This window comes from Schistocerca cancellata, chromosome 2 (genome assembly GCF_023864275.1).
Source record: "Schistocerca cancellata isolate TAMUIC-IGC-003103 chromosome 2, iqSchCanc2.1, whole genome shotgun sequence".
Classification (NCBI taxonomy): Eukaryota; Metazoa; Arthropoda; class Insecta; order Orthoptera; family Acrididae; genus Schistocerca; species Schistocerca cancellata.
The window spans coordinates 342,069,928-342,086,720 of record NC_064627.1 but is presented as its reverse complement, the minus strand read 5'-3'; the positions used below and the strand labels follow the sequence as shown (position 1 = coordinate 342,086,720).

General features: G+C 39.2%; 1 protein-coding gene across 1 annotated transcript in view; it reads right to left on the bottom strand.

Annotated features, from left to right (window-relative positions):
• Window positions 1–1,319: 1,319 nt before the first annotated feature.
• Window positions 1,320–16,793, bottom strand: part of LOC126161732 (interleukin-1 receptor-associated kinase 4-like) — a 125,413-nt gene continuing 109,939 nt past the window's right edge. The window contains exons 9-10 of the mRNA XM_049917766.1: window positions 8,664–8,726; window positions 1,320–1,553 (exon numbers count right to left, since the gene is read on the bottom strand). Of these exons, the coding sequence (XP_049773723.1) occupies window positions 1,344–1,553; window positions 8,664–8,726 (273 nt within the window). The 3' untranslated portion in view covers window positions 1,320–1,343. The remainder of the gene's footprint in view (window positions 1,554–8,663; window positions 8,727–16,793) is intronic.

The following is a 16,793-nucleotide window of genomic DNA, read 5'->3' as shown; positions in this document are numbered from 1 at the left end:
ACCTTGTTGGCCGAACACTAACTTTCCGATAGTTCTTTTGTTGCGCCTTTCTGCGACTCAGCAGCTATGCTGTATGGTGAATAGTAACTATCCTTTTCATAATATTGTTACATTCCATCCTAGATTTTCCACTGTTTGCTTTTACAAGACATTTTATGTTTGATTGTGGTAGCAAGCAGTACCTTTAACCCCCAAATGTGTTACCACCAGGGCAGCGACTGCAAGCTGACTTTTAGTGATAAACTTTATCTGATATTGCTAAATACTGTAATCTTCACAGACATTATGATACCCACATCTGACTACCGAAACTCATTACGGTAAGTCAAATTGTGAATGGCATGTGGCAGTTTTATGTGAATATTACATTTTAATGGTCACTATGTCCCTCAAAGGTCATGCCTGATTGCTAATGGGTGATTTTTAAAATGTCCCCCATAATTATCTGCAATCACAGACCAAAACAACCCTCACCATGCTTCAATGTAAGTCACTGAAGTTCCATTTGTACCTGCTTTTTTATTAGAAATCATGGCACCCACTTATCACATACTAGTGACAGTACAAAAACTAGTGAATGAAATATTGTAGTAAATATTCAGTATCTCTGCCAATGCATCCAATATTACTTATCAGTTTTTCCTTACAATGGCAACCACATAGATTTTGATGTAATTCGTTGGAACAATTGGGCTGTAGTCTGTTTTGAAGGTAGAGCCATTCTTCAACTGATTGCTGTAATAGTGCATGCTGCTATGGTGAGTCTATGATACAAAGAATTAAATTTGGAAACCACATTATGCTCTCTACAAACCAACTCAATATTACACAGACAATTGTTGAACCATAATACTTTGTGCTGGCATTATTGGTGCATTAATAAAAACATTTCATTCTGTGACTGCCAACTGAGAATTACCGTTGTCACAAGAAACTGTTCTGCTGCTGCATATGTTATGCACAGGAATCACGTCCTCTGCAAATGGACCAATGCTGCCTGCTAAATTAAAGAAAGGGAGGAAGATTATACTTTTAAAGTCCCATCATTTACAGTAATCATTAGAGGTTGAGCATAAGCTTCGCCTGTAGAATCACATGATTTAGAGAATCTGCAAAAAATATACCACACAGGCTGGGATTCAAACCCCACTCTTCCTTGAATTAGAATTGCTGCCTGCTAATTGCTTGATACAGAAAATAAATAATTCTGATCTTATTACACCTGGAGTCATATCATTGCACATAGAAGATAGCAATCTGTACTTGGACAACTGTGAAATTTAACAGAATAATTCAGCTGCACATTTTGAAAATAAAATTTAATTAATATATACAATTTGTCTCTACAAAAAACCACATTTTTCAGCAATATTCTCTAGTGTATTCACTATATAATCCATACTTGGCCTCAATCTTTTTTCTTCCAGGCATTTAATGGCAATAACATAAAGTTCTTCACATATCTTCTGTCCATTTTCCGCAGTCCAACTACCAGCCTTGGTATCAAGAAGTGGTTCAATGGATCCTTCACAAATGTCATCAACATGTGTTACCTGGGGAAAAAAAAAGTGGTGTAGACTGCTTCTCAAATATCCAAGTGAATGAGAATTTAAGTATTTTTTTAACTGACTTACTAATTACTGTTATAACATAGGAAATTACTGTGAATTTTCACTATTTTAAACTTACAAGCAATTTACATAATAGCTAAGTAAAAATGAAATTTCATATATGCACTATCAAATTCATGAGTAAAGATTATTTGCTACGTAAGTTATGAAAGACAGAATATCCATTTGGTATATAAATGATATAGATTTATGTTGTCACTGATAAAGAATATTTAGTAGGAAACATGAACTTCTTTGTGTGTCCTGCATTTTCTCTTTAGTGTATTATGATGTAGATGATTAATGAAGTACACGCAGCTCACCAGCTGTTCACTCACACCTGCCACCATTTTCAATGGTATGTTTTAATTTTCATTCCCACTGTGTCAAACACATGTGGTTTAACAATTTTTGAGAACATCATTTCCGAATGTTCATGATCAGTTTCTTCCTTATTTCTTTTAAACGTGTAAAGCAATAGTTCTGGTATTTTCTGCAAATGGTGTAATAATGGAAAATGTATTCAAAATAATGTTTTTTTTTCCAGAGCATATTTTTGACCGAAGTGACCAAAATTTCGAAAGGTAAATGGGGGAGGGGGGTTAAGGGGGGGAGGGGGGAGGCTCTAGTTTTTGTAAGAGTTGGCTGTAATGTAAACAACACTCATGAATTAGGCCTTGACCTGTTCTAACTGGCTGACTACTGCCTTCAAGGCAGTACGAGGTGTGATCTATGATCGTGGGACCTGGGATCAGCATGTCATCAATCATTTCATTAATTATTGCCAGTATATGAATCCTGCTGATGCTGCTGGTTTTTTATTCATGCAGTTCCTGATTATTTGTTCCCTATGAGGTTGAATGTATCTCTTTCCAAACCTCTCTACCTCAGAAGAAAATCTGAGGGGGTACTTCGAATTGAACCCGGGTCCCTCCATACCAAACACAGTGACATTAACCACTGGCAGATGTGGTCAGTTGGAAATGAAGATGCAAAATTATGATATTGTAGAGCATGGCAAAAGGTTTTTTTTCTCCTTTTCAATAGTAAAATGTAAACGCTATGACAAAAATCATGGTTTTTATTCTCTGTAACAGTGTGTTACAATGATACAGAAATAGTTGCATGCTCACTTTGGTAATGGAAAAATACCTTTGTGTGTAATGTAAATGATATTTCTTTTATGTTTATGCTTTGGGTTTCTTTTTTCATAATGCTACACTATGTGATCAAAAGTATCTGGACACCCTCAAAAACATATTTTTTTTTTTCATATTAGGTGCATTGTGCTGCCACCTACTGCCAGATACTCCATATCAGTGACCTCAGTAGTCATTAGACATCACGAGAGAGTAGAATGGGGCGCTCTGCGGAACTCACGGACTTTGAACGTAGTCAGGTGATTGGGTGTCACTTGTGTCATACATCTGTAGGCGAGATTTCCACACTCCTAAACATCTCTATGTCCATTGTTTCCGATATGATAGTGAAGTGGAAACATGAAGGGACACATACAGCACAAAAGTGTACAGGTCGACCTCGTCTGTTGACTGACAGAGACCACCGACAGTTGAAGAGGGTCGTAATGTGTAATAGGCAGACATCTATCCAGACCATCACACAGGAATTCCAAACTGCATCAGGATCCACTGCAAGTACTATGACAGTTAGGCGGGAGATGAGAAAACTCGGATTTAATGGTCGAGAAAAACTTGGATTTAATGGTCGAGATGCTGCTCATAAGCCACACATCACACCAGTAAATGCCAAACGATGCCTCGCTTGGTGTAAAGAAAGTAATCTTTGGATGATTGAACAGTGGAAAAATGTTGTGTGGAGTGACAAATCATGGTACACAATGTGGCGATCTGATGGCACGGTGTGGGTATGGCAAATGCCTGGTGAACGTCATCTGCCAGTGGGTGTAGTGTCAACAGTAAAATTCGGAGGTGGTGGTGTTATGGTGTGGTCATGTTTTTCATGGGGGGGGGGGGGGGGGGGGGGGGGCGCTTACATCCCTTGTTGTTTTGGGTGGCACTATCACAGCACAGGCCTACATTGCTGTTTCAAGCACATTCTTGCTTCCCACTGTTGAAGAGCAATTCGATGATGGCGACTGCATCTTTCAACACAATTGAGCACCTGTTGATAATGCATGGCCTGTGGCGGAGTGGTTACACAACAACAACATCCCTATAATGGACTGGCCTGCACAGTGTCCTGACCTGAATCCTATAGGACACCTTTAGAACGTTTTGGAATTCCGACTTCGTGCCAGGCCTCACTGACTGACATCGATACCTCTCTTCAGTGCGGCACTCTGCGAAGAATGGGCTGCCATTCTCCAAGAAACCTACCAGTACCACATATGTCTGCGAGAGTGGAAGCTGTCATCAAGGCTAAGGATGGGCCAACACCATACTGAATTCCAGCATTATCAATAGAGGGCGCCATGAACTAGTGAGTAATTTTCAGCCAGGAGTCCCAGATACTTTTGAATACACATAGTATATATACAAAACTCCAATAGGACTGGTGGTACTCCTTTACAAAAAAGGGTGACGGAAAATGATGTCCACATCCACATGACCCTTACCTGCATCCACAAGTTCCATATATGCCAATATTTGAATGTAGCCATGACAAAAAAGCTCATCAGTTGTCAACAAAGCCGCATGGGATTAGCCGAGCAGTCTAAGGCGCTGCAGTCATGGACTGTGCGGCTGGTCCCGGCAGAGGTTCAAGTCCTCCCTCGGGCATGGGTGTGTGTGTTTGTCCTTAGGATAATTTAGGTTAAGTAGTGTGTAAGCTTAGGGACTGATGACCTTAGCAGTTAAGTCCGATAAAATTTCACACAAATTTGAACATTTTGCTGTCAACAAAATCTTTTTTCTCCCTAAGTTGCAAGTGGAAATGGATTTCTTGACAAGGTGTGGTTCCTTATTGATATGGTGGCTAAGTAACATACAGTGAGTGTCACGGAGCAGGAGCTCTCTAGAGTGCTCTCTGCAGTGGCTTGGATATAGTGTGGTGTGGGTACTATGAGTATGAGATCGGCAATCATATAATGCATAGGTAACAGTGCTGCTGTCCATTGTGTTGATACATTTGGTTGTTTACAGCATGTGACAATGCTCCATTTCATTATTCAGAGAGAGCAACAATGCTCCTTACACTAGAACAGCCTGTTTCAGAACGTCTACTGTCATACATATGAAAAGCGGAAGTAGCACTAAACAGATCATCATTATTTAGTCTCATAATATTTCACAAATCTGATTTTGAAGTTAAATGTTCTTGTTTGGAATGGTAAAGAATACTGCAAATGTCGCGTTTCTAAATGTCAGAAAGCTTATTACATCCTAAACTTTTTTTTCAACAGAATCAATTAAAATGTCTTGATTTATCTTGGGCCAAATTGCTAAAACTTCAAACCACTGTAAGTTAATTGACTCAAACATGTCTAGTTTGCTTCTCACAGTGTATTCAAATTTCTTTTCGACGACTTCTGCAGGCAGTTCTGAAGGTCACAAATATTTAAAAGGGTTGTGACAACTTGAGAAAAGTTTATTTATCGCTGTGCATCATTCTTCTTATGATTGGTATCTCCCACACTTGGGTGCTCCAACATAGTAATGAGAATGTGTGCTGAGCATGAGTGTGTCTTATACTAATTATGTGCTGCTGCAGTGTTTGGACCTCTGTCAGCAACATACACCATCTTTTGCATTGTGCTGAATAAACTGAACAACCATAATATCTTTATCAGTAAATGTTTAATGTTGTCTTCAATTTTTTTAATCTCACTTAAACCTCTGGTGCACAACACTAAGTTTCCCTTCTTCATTGTTAAGGTGATATTCAACCACTTCCATGTAGCTTATTTTGCAATATTAATCACTCCATAGATCAACTATTAATGCCTCTTCTACACACCTAAAATATTCCTCACCTCTCTAGAACCAGCTTCCACATATGATCGGCAGTTTCCTTTAACTTTCTCAAAATGCTTGTTGGATGAGATAGCAATTCTTTGATACTCACTGCACTATACACAGCACCCACATCAATAAGGCACTGTGCTGTTTAAAGAAATCATTGTTTAACAAATCTGAAGTCCCAGCTTACACTACACTTGTCCGCCCCATTCTGGAGTATTGCTGTGCGGTGTGGGATCTGCATCAGATAGGACTGACTGATGACATCGAAAAAGTACAGCTCATTTTGTATTATCACGAAATAGGGGAGACAGTGCCACTGACATGATACGTGAATTGCAGTGACAATCATTAAAACAAAGGTGTTTTTCGTTATGATGGGATCTTCTCATTAAATTTCAATCACCAGTTTCCTCCTCTGATTGCGAAAACATTCTGTTGGCACCCACCTACATAGGGAGAAATGATAATCACGATAAAATAAGAGAAATCAGGGCTCGCACAGAAAAATTTAAGTGCTCGTTTTTTCTGCATGCTGTTCGAGAGTGGAACGGTAGAGAGACAGCTTGAAGGTGGATCACTGAACCCTCTGCCAGGCACTTAATTGTGAATAGCAGAGTAATCACAAAGATGTAGGTGTGTCCAGTGAAAGAATGCACTTTTTACATGCAAAACAAGCCACTATTTCTTCAATTTTCTCATTACTATCAAGTAAAGAAGCAAATATCTTCCAAATCAACTATTTCAATTCGGCATGTCACAATAATGGGAAATAACCTTGTTTCATCTTACATGAACTTATGCCCATGGTGTGCATTTTATTAAAGCACTATCACTAATGTTTTCTTCGATGCAATCATTACATTATCATTCAATTACTAAAAAGTGCAACTGAAGTCAGCATCAATGTGGCAACTCGCACCTCTCAGGTACCCGGTGGCTAGAGTTGCCATCCAGAACATGTTTCACAGACTGCATGAAAGATAAGGCAACAGGCAGTCACTAGGTACAGCTCCCTTGGGTACCGCTAAACTGGTCACAGACAGAACACAAGAACGAAAACAGACTTCTGCTATACCTGGGTCCACAGAACTCAAGTTTCCAGATAACATGACAACAGCATGCAGTATTATTAGTAGTTGGGTAAATGTTTAAGGTTTTCATTGTAGTTTTATAGTAGTTGAAGTAGTTGTATTTTAAAAAATTAAGAATCAGAAATACAGAGTTAATACATAATTTATTACTAACCAAGGAAATATGATTTTTATGGCCTATTTTAGCTTTTCATATGTTGTTGTTGTGGTCTTCAGTCCAGAGACTGGTTTGATGCACCTCTCCGTGCTACTCTATCCTGTGCAAGCCAACTACTGCAACCTACATCCTTCTGAATCTGCTTAAGTGTATTCATCTCTTGGTCTCCCTCTACGATTTTTACCCTCCACCCTGGCCTCCAATACTAAATTGGTGATCCCTTGATGCCTCAGAACATGTCCTACCAACCGATCCCTTCTTCTTGTCAAGTTGTGCCACAAATTCCTCTTCTCCCCAATTCTATTCAGTACCTCCTCATTAGTTACATGATCTACTCATCTAATATTCAGCATTACTCTGTAGCACCACATTTTGAAAGCTTGTATTCTCTTCTTGTCTAAACTATTTATTGTCCATGTTTCACTTCCATACATGGCTACACTCCATACAAATACTTTCAGAAATGACTTCCTGACACTTAAATCTATACTCGATATTAACAAATTTCTCTTCTTCAGAAACACTTTCCTTGCCATTGTCAGTCCACATTTTATATCCTCTCTACTTCGACCATCATCAGTTATTTTGCTCCCCAAATAGCAAAACTCCTTTACTACTTTAAGTGTCTCATTTCCTAATCTAATTCCCTCAGCATCACCCGACTTAATTCGACTACATTCCATTATCCTCATTTTTCTTTTGTTCATGTTCATCTTATATCCTCCTTGCAAGATACTGTCCATTCTGTTCAACTGCTCTTCCAAGTCCTTTGGTGTCATCGGCAAATTTCAAAAGTTTTTATTTCTTCTCCATGGATTTTAATTCCTACTCCAAATTTTTCTTTTATTTCCTTTACTGCTTTATCAATATTCAATTGAATAACATCAGGGGTAGGCTACAACCCTGCCTCACTCCCTTCCCCACTCCCTTTCATGCCCATCAACCCTTATAATTGCCATCTAGTTCCTATACAAATTGTAGATAGCCTTTCGCTCCCTGTATTCGACCCCTGTCACCTTCAGAATTTGAAAGAGAGTATTCCAGTCAACATTGGCAAAAGCTTTCTCTAAGTCTACAAACGCTAGAAATGCCTTTCCTTAATCTATCTTCTAAGGTAAGTCATATGGTCAGTATCGCCTCGCGTGTTCCAGCATTTCTACGGAATCCAAACTGATCTTCCTCAAGGTCAACTTCTACCATTTTTTCCATTCGTCTGTAAACAATTCATGTTAGCTTTTCAGATAATAGGCTGTCATTATGAAGAATAAATAAATAAAAAACATTATAACAGATGTGCAGTGCTGATACATGCAACATTATTGATTGACCCCAAGTAACGCAATTTTACGAAAAATGTGTAGTAAGATTGATACATTCCCTTAATTTTTAACTACAAAACAAATATTATTGCAGATCCTCACTGATAACCCACTGATATCCACAGCAACACCTGCTTTTATCTGAAAGGTAACAGTTTGAATTACTGTGAATATCTGCATCCAAGCAGACCTCAGCCACAGGAAACTACAACTTACTTGTACGAATAAATTACTTCAGTATATTATTTCAGGTGTCAAGCTTTGACACTGAAGATTTCCCAAAACTTACGACATCTACACACTTGTTGGTAAAATAATGAGCGGTTTGATAGATGAATCCTTACTTGATTATATAAGTTGTGGAATACCTCCCTCACTGAATGACTAATCTCTTTGCTGTTATAATTTTAAAGTAAGATTATTTTCATTTATTATCCTTCCTACACTGGCTGGTTGCTCCTGACTTGCTGCCATATACACATTTTTATGAAGTTTGAGTTTCTAGATATGAAGGAAAAAGGAATAACAAACATAGTAAGTCTTACCAAGTCACAACCTTCTCTGTTTTCATCATAGGGTGACAGGCTTGTCAGAAGTTCCAGTAACACCTATAAAAACGAAAAAAAAAAATTATACATATAAATTAAAAAAGTGTCATTAATCTAAAATGCTTTACTGGTGTGAAATCCCCAATGAATTATTACTCAACTGTGACACTCACTATTAATTAATTGTTGAAAGTATTTTGAAATTGTCAAATACAAATGGAATTGTTCCAGCACATCCTCTATTCCCACATCTGCTAGTCTCCATCCTTTGAAATTCCTTTCCTACTACCCTGTTTTATCACAAAACGTGTCACACCCACAGCTTCTGCTTTGTCATTACGTTCCTCTTCCCACCCTGGCTGTCACCTTCTTTTCCAAACTGCTTTTGTGCTTCCATTTTTTAATTGCAATAAATTCACTCTCTCTTTCAAGGCAATATTGGACTGTATAAGATTCTTTTTTTAACATACACACATTCTACACTCTCCCACCTACTAATGGTAGTGGTCCATGTTTTATCACTGCATTTGAGAGCCATATTTATTCACCTCTCTTGCCCTCACTTTAAACCATGTCATGCCACATCCCTTTTCTTCTGACTGAACAACCGCACACAAATAAAACCTAAATGATACTGGTTAGATAAGAATCTACATCATAAATGAAGATTCATCATACCAAACAATGGAGCCTCCAGGTAGGAATATCAACAATGTACGAATAGATAGATTGCTTCTTACCATAAAAAAGACACACAGCAGACAGGCACAATTATAAGACACTTACACAAAGCTTTTGGCCACAGCCTTCATGCACACAAGCAAGCACACACAACACACACTTGACTGCCAACTCCAGCAGCTCAGGCCAGAATGCATCTATCACATGGGCTGCAAGCAACTGTCAGTTGGGGGCGGGTAACAGAAGGGATAGCCATGAATTGGTGGGTGGGAGAGGAAAACTGTCTGACAGAGTGTGCAGGGGCTAGAATTCCAACAGGTGCAGCAACTTGAGGTTGTGGGGCAGGGAGGTGAGGAAAAGAGGAGCAAAAAAGGAGAGGAGGGGGGGAAGATGGGTGGGTGAGTTTGCACAGGGTGGCAAACAAAAAGGGTGGGAGGTAAGAATGGGGAGGAGATGATAGGACAGATGGGCTCGAAACTGTTGGGAGGAGGGTGTGAGGACACTATGTTACTGTACGTTGAGGCAGGGATAATTACAGGAGCAGAGAATGTGTTGTAAGGATAACTCCTATCTGTGCAGTTCAGAAAAGCTGGTGGTGGAGGGGAGGATCCAGATGGCCCAGGGTGCGAAGTAGCCATTGAAATCAAGCGTGTTATGTTCAGCTGCTTGCAGTGCAACAGCATGGTCCAATTTCCTCTTGGTCACTGTTTGGCAGTGGCCATTCATCCTGGTGGACAGCTGGCTGGTAGTCATAACAGTACAAAAAGTTGGGCAAAGATTACTCAACTTTTTTATTGCACCATGCCTACCGAGCAGCTATCCACCAGGATGAATGGCCACTGCCAAATTGTGGCCAAGAGCAAAGTGGACCACCCTGTTGCACAACATGCAACTGTATATAACACGCCTCATTTAATGGTCTGCTCTCTTTTTTCCCTTCCCTCCCTCCCCCACAGTCTCCCAATGCTGCACCAGGTAGCTTTGTCTGCCACCTCTAGTCCCTGCATTCTCCGCCATGCAAAATTGTTTCCTCTTCCCCCACCCATTCCTTGCTATCCCTCCCCCTTTCCCACTCCACTATGTGTTGTTGCTTCCGTTCGACATGTTTCAATTTGAATCTGGCCTGAGCAGCCAGAGAGAGCAGTCATTTGTGTGAGGTGTGCTTGCTTGAATGAATGCATGCATGTTTCACTTTTCTGATGAAGGCTTTGGCCAAAAGCTTAAAGCATAACAATCTTTTTGTTATGTCTGTGTGCAAAGCAACGTGTCATCTTTATGATGAGTAGCAATCTACCCTTTCCATAATTGTTGTTACTATTGATTTTATTCCACATCCTTCTGTTATAAACAACAATTTTTCCATCTATTTCAGTATCAAACTTGCTCCCCTCACCCCTTGTCTTTAGGAGTGTTTTAAAATGTCCTGTCATTTACTTTTATACAAATGTGTGGTGTCTGTTCTTTCGGACAAATCGGACAAGTCCGAAAGAACAGACACCTGATTTGCCTTCAGGGGCCATGAATCCACAATCTTCACAGTGGATGCACAGCTATGTTCATTCTCCTGTGGGAATCTTAAAGTTGGGAGTATGGAGAACATTGATGGGGCTGATGATAGGTGGCACTCTGTGGGAATGTGGGTCGTCCAGGAGGCATGCAGAGACAGTCCATGCAATTGCTATAAACATTGTGTCTGAATGGCTAAGTGGTAAATGCAGTTTCTCAGTACGTAAGACTTCGCATAAATCCTTGATGCAGTTGACATCAATAATTCTTTCCCTTTGTTTTCTTTCTCTCCCTTCCACCTTCAGTTACATAATATGTTACTTATTTGTTTAGCTTCCCATTTTTTTGCTTTATTTTTCATTTTGACAGCTTTTTACTTCTTATCTTTTTAGTCTCTCCAACCAAAATTTTCACCTTGTGCATACTGCTATATTTTTCGTTTGCCAAACCACCTTTGTCATCTTCTAGACTGCATACATTGGCATGTAGGCTCTCACAGCAAGCACGATCCTCAATAAGGTCTTCACTTTATTTTATATTCCTATAAACCTGACTGTTTCTCCAGCTTAGTTCCTGATGATCTGAAATTAAGTAGCATGAATGTCTGAAATTAAGTAGTATGAATGAATATACCCTTGCCGCAACAACTATTTGTCAGCTTTGATTTAATTTAATCAATTGGCCAACGTTTCAATCATCTGCTTCTCCCGTTCTTTAAGTCCTATGGACCTCAACATCATTGTTGTTGCCATCAATACACTAATCATCCTTGCACTTCATTCAGTTCTAAGAAATGTGCAACAAAATCTTTAGTGGCCTTTTACGGTATGCTCTGATTTCAATCCGTTCCCTAATTTATGATATTTAAGAGTACAAAGGAACATTTCTTGACCTAGTACAGATATGACGCTGACATCAATGAAATTTTGTCTTTTATATTGGTACAATATTGTGTAATAATCTACCTGAAACGTCAACTTATACAGAATAATTTTGTTATACAGTTTTTTAAAAATAATCCAGTTGTTTGGAATTCTGTGATCAACAGATTCTTGGCTTTTTATAGTTTTATCATCAATGAATATTTATCCAAATGTGGTTAAGTTTTATACGGTGTCAGCTCATTCATTTTCAATAGTTCTTGAGTGGCTACATACAAACATGCTGTACTTCGGGTATCCCACCTGTGAGTCTTTAAAGAATCGAACTCCCATGTATAAAACAGTTTCAAACATCTGATCACTTTACAAATAAGCTAATATGTTAAATATCTAGTGTTACAGATGGAAAACCTTGGCATGATGTCAAAGTTCTGTCACATAAGCAATGAACATTTATTTAGTGACTAATCATTTTCCTTTCATTATTTTCTGAGGCTGTAAGAGAGGAAAACTTTAGGAAATGTTTGAAATTATGTTTAAAGTTTGTTGGAAGTCGTAAAGTGTTCTCATTATCAAACACTGTATGAGTGTAGGCAGGGTAATTTGCACCCTATTTCAAGAAAAGCTGGTTTTTCATGCATTTCAATGTTTATGGTGTCATATCTCTGAACTATGTGTCATATAATGATATAATGTTGCAGGTACATTCACGGCCACAATGTCCAAATATATTGTCTGCATATGCGTTGTGAATAGAATTAGTAGTAAAGAAGTACAACATGGGAGTCAAATGAAAATTTTAAAACTGTAATTAACAACCCCAATACCAGTTCAAAATGGCTGCCCCACTTGCAACATGCAACCAAGGAAGAACAGTGTTCTGTCATACATTTTCTGAGCACTGGAAGTATGAACCTACTGAAATCCATCACCAAGTGAAGCTTCAGTATGGTGATGCATGCCTATCACTGCAGCAAGTGCGTGAGGGAAGAGAAAGTTCGGAAATGGCAGGACTTCTGTGGCAGATGCACAGTGCCTGGGTCAGGCACAATAGGTTGTGACACCGCAGTCTACTGCATTGTGATGGGAAATCAGCAATGTGAAGATGGATAAAATAGCCACAAATCTGGACATTAGCCATGGCTCAGAACATCACATCATTCATGAAATGCTTAAAGTTTCACAAAGTGTCTGCAAGAAGCGTACCACAGCAGCTCACTTCAAAGCTGAAAAAGCAACGTGTTGATGTCTGTGAAGAACTTTTGTGGCACTCTGAAGCAGAAGATGATGGTTCCTTTATGAGAATCATTACAGAAGATGAAACCTGGGTACATTACCACCAGCCAAAAACCGAGAGAGCAAATAAGGAATACCGCCATTCCTCATCAAAACTTCCGGACGCAGCCATCTGCAGAGATTTTGCTGACACTCTTTTGGAATGAATGAGACGTTGTCTTGGAACACTACACAACTAGGGGAAACACTGTTCGCCAGTGAATCACACTCCAATACGTTAAAAAAAAAATCAGCTTTAGCCTGCAATGAGATCAAAGTAACATGGGCTTGTGGACTTCTGATTGCAGGTGTCACTTTGAAACATGACAGTGACTGGCCTCATACTGTCTGCACAACACACGCCATCACCTATGACCTACACTCTGATACTTGGCCACATCCACCATACTCACTAGACTTTACACTAAGTTATTACCACATGTTTGGACCACTCAAAAAGTTAATGGGAGGAAAGAAATTTCGTTCTGACAAAGAGATGCAGCAGGTGGTGCACAAGTGGCTGTGCATATGGCCAAAAGAATTTTTGTTTTCCTTTATTTTTTTCTTTAAGCATTGAGTCATTGACAGCACACAAAACAAGAATAAAAGCCAGTTGTCTACTTTAGTCAAAATTACTAACATTCTTCCACAACTTTGAAAGGTAACTGTTGATAAATATTCCACCTCGCCTTCCCACTGCCTACTATCTACTTTCTCTTGGTTACTTAAAAATATTTCTAGTTTTGCTTCATTACTATTGGTCAAAGAAAATATTGTGAAAATATGTGGCTACTGTGGATTTTAAATTTTTCTTGATTTTTAATTCTTTTTCTTATTACTTTTGTTTGGCATTATAGCTCTTCTTATTTGTTCTTGTCCATTATTGGAGTAATTCAAGATGGGGCAGATTAACATAGTAAGTGAGAACAATTATGAAAAAAACAAAATTGTTACTGGCAATAAGTGTAAAGTGTATGTAAAATGAGCCGTAAAAAGCATTTGGTGTGCCATGTGTAGTTTTTGGTTCCATGAGAAGTGATCAGAGGTGTCTATAAAATTTATAACAAACAATTTCATGTTGTCTTGTCAGGGGTGCACTACAAAAACATGCAAATGAGAAACTAAAAAGGTTTTGAAGGACAAAGACAAGTTAGTAAAAAGACTGCAAAATGAAGTCGACATCTTCAAAAATATATACAATGCTCCGAGTGAAAAAGGTGCAAATTTACAGAAGCAACTGCCTATTGAAGATCACTGTCGTTTGAGCAATTCGGATGTGAACAGTGACACATGGCGCCGACCTACAAATAGTGTCTCACTAAATGTTGTGCAAAACAAAACTAAAAGTGTTCTTGGGCTCTAAAACAAATGCAGAGAAATGAACAATGATAAAACTGCTTTTCCTGCAGTAGAAGTGAAAAAAGAATGAAAACCTGACATATGAACAATACCATAACCGATCCTACAAATATCTCTACGAAAAATGACACTCATGCAAAAAGTGTAAATAAAAATTAACTATGCACCGAGAAGAAGAAAGAAACAAAAACCAATGTGCATGGAGCCAACCAAATGAAAAGACACTCTCAAGAGCTTAGAAGCATTAGTAAAAAACTGGCAGCGACAGGCGTGATTAAGCCAGGTACAGTTTTCAAAGAAGTGATGAGAAAAATTGTGAAAAATGATGACTTGTGCTAGAGCAAATGACATGTGCAAAAATAGAACCGAAAACATGTTTACAGAGCTCGAGACTTCTATTACTTCTAACTAATATGAATACCATAATCATAAACTTCAGCCAGAGACATGACCTGCCAGAATCCTCACCAGTAAACAACAAAATTCATGGAATAAATGAAAAACTTAAAAACATGTGTAAGATGTTGGGTAATGTTAAATTAATAGATTTCAGCTCATTTGCTAGAGCGTGTTTCACCAGACATGGACTTCACTTGGATAGTAAAGAAAAGTTCATGTTAGAAAAGATGATAAGTGAAGAAATTAAAAGTAGATCCCAAAAGACAGTCCTTGAACTGGGGTGGTATGAACCATATGGAGAATGAGCTACTGAACCAGCAGCAGCAACCACTTGATACAACCACATCAGCAGCCAAGAGGAAGGATAGTGCCACCACTTGTTCATCTACCAGAAGCAGCAATGTGAGTTATTGTAGCGAAGGCTTTTTATGAACTGTCATGCCCTAGCCAGTGCCACCAAAATTGTAAATGTAGATGCATTAAGTTCTTTGCCTCTTTCAGCAAATGTGCTGACAACCAACGCCTCTATGACTAACTTGACAAAAAACAGTACACAAAAATGTTCTTTGTTTTTCCCAACTTAAAAGATTTGCACACACATTCTGACAACTGCTTAATGTGCTCAGTATGGGGTGTGACCACCCCTGGCAGCAATACAGGCCTGACAATGATGGGGTATACTGTGAATTATGCCATCAGTCTCATGTTGAGGCAATAATGCCTATTCATCCTGCAGAGCTGCTTGCTGTCTTGGAGAGTTGTTGGTGGGTGCTGACGTGATGAAAGCAGTCTCCCTAGTGCATCCCAGACATGCTCTACGGAATTCAAATCAGGAGAGTGAGGAGGCCACACCTGCTCTATGAGGTCGAGCATTATCATCCATCAATACAAAGTCTTGGCCCACAGCACCTCGCATCAACCACAAATGAGGTTCCAAAATCTCATCATGATACCTGTCAGGAGTTAAACCTTGCCAATTCATCTGTTATCGTGAAGAGGGGGTTGAGTGATGTTTGTGTCATCAAATTGTGTTTCACATTCCCTCTAGATGTGAATCCCTTGACAACCACTCTCCAGACTAAATCGGGACTCATCTGTGAAAGCAACATTGTCCCATTGTTTGGCCACCCAGGTTAATGACTCCACTCTAGATGTTCCCTCCTGTGAATACGTGTCAGAGTTACACATACAGCAGGTCTCCTACACTAAAGTCCACTGCCAAAGCCTCCTGCACAATGTTTGCCTCGATACTACATGTCCAGTGGATGCTGCGAGCACACATGCCAGCTGCCATGCAGTACTAAGGCAGTACTGTTGTCCCCTTACAGTCAAATAATGGTCCTCTCTTCTGAAATCACATGTGATTTGCTCTGCCCTGATCTTTGGGCTACACTTTAAGTCTGTATACACTGTCGCCACATCCAAGAAATAACAGAACGAATCGCACTAAGCCATCGGCCCACATTGGTTTGCGACTGTCCTGCTTCCTTTCTTTCTATGATCCTCCACCGCAGAGTCTGGTAGGCATCTTGTCTGTGCCATAAAGCACTGTCTCTGACTGTATACACAGCAATTATGGATATAGGGCTATACAGAAAACACTACATCATCTCACAGGTGCCCTGATGTCATCATCGACATGGTTGTCCATTGACCGGAATGCCCTCTTCCATGCACAACACAATTGTGCAGCCCTCTGGTTAACAGTTCGAATGATTATATCATGAATTATGCACAGGCAGGGAAACAGCAGTTTGTTTCTTTAATTTTGGACACCACTGTATATTTGTCCCGAAAGTGAATGTTGCTGCAGACATAACATGTAAAGAAACAGAGAAAGAATGGGGGGACTGGACTTCTTGCTAAAGAAGGAGTAAAATTTACCAGAATTGATTTATCTACATATTGTTCTAAGCTGGATGGGGAGTTTAGTTGTGTAAAACTCGAAAATAAAAACATAATTGCAGTAAGTCTGCATAGGTCTCCAGAAGGTGATGAAAACTTTCTTATTGAAATATGTGAATTC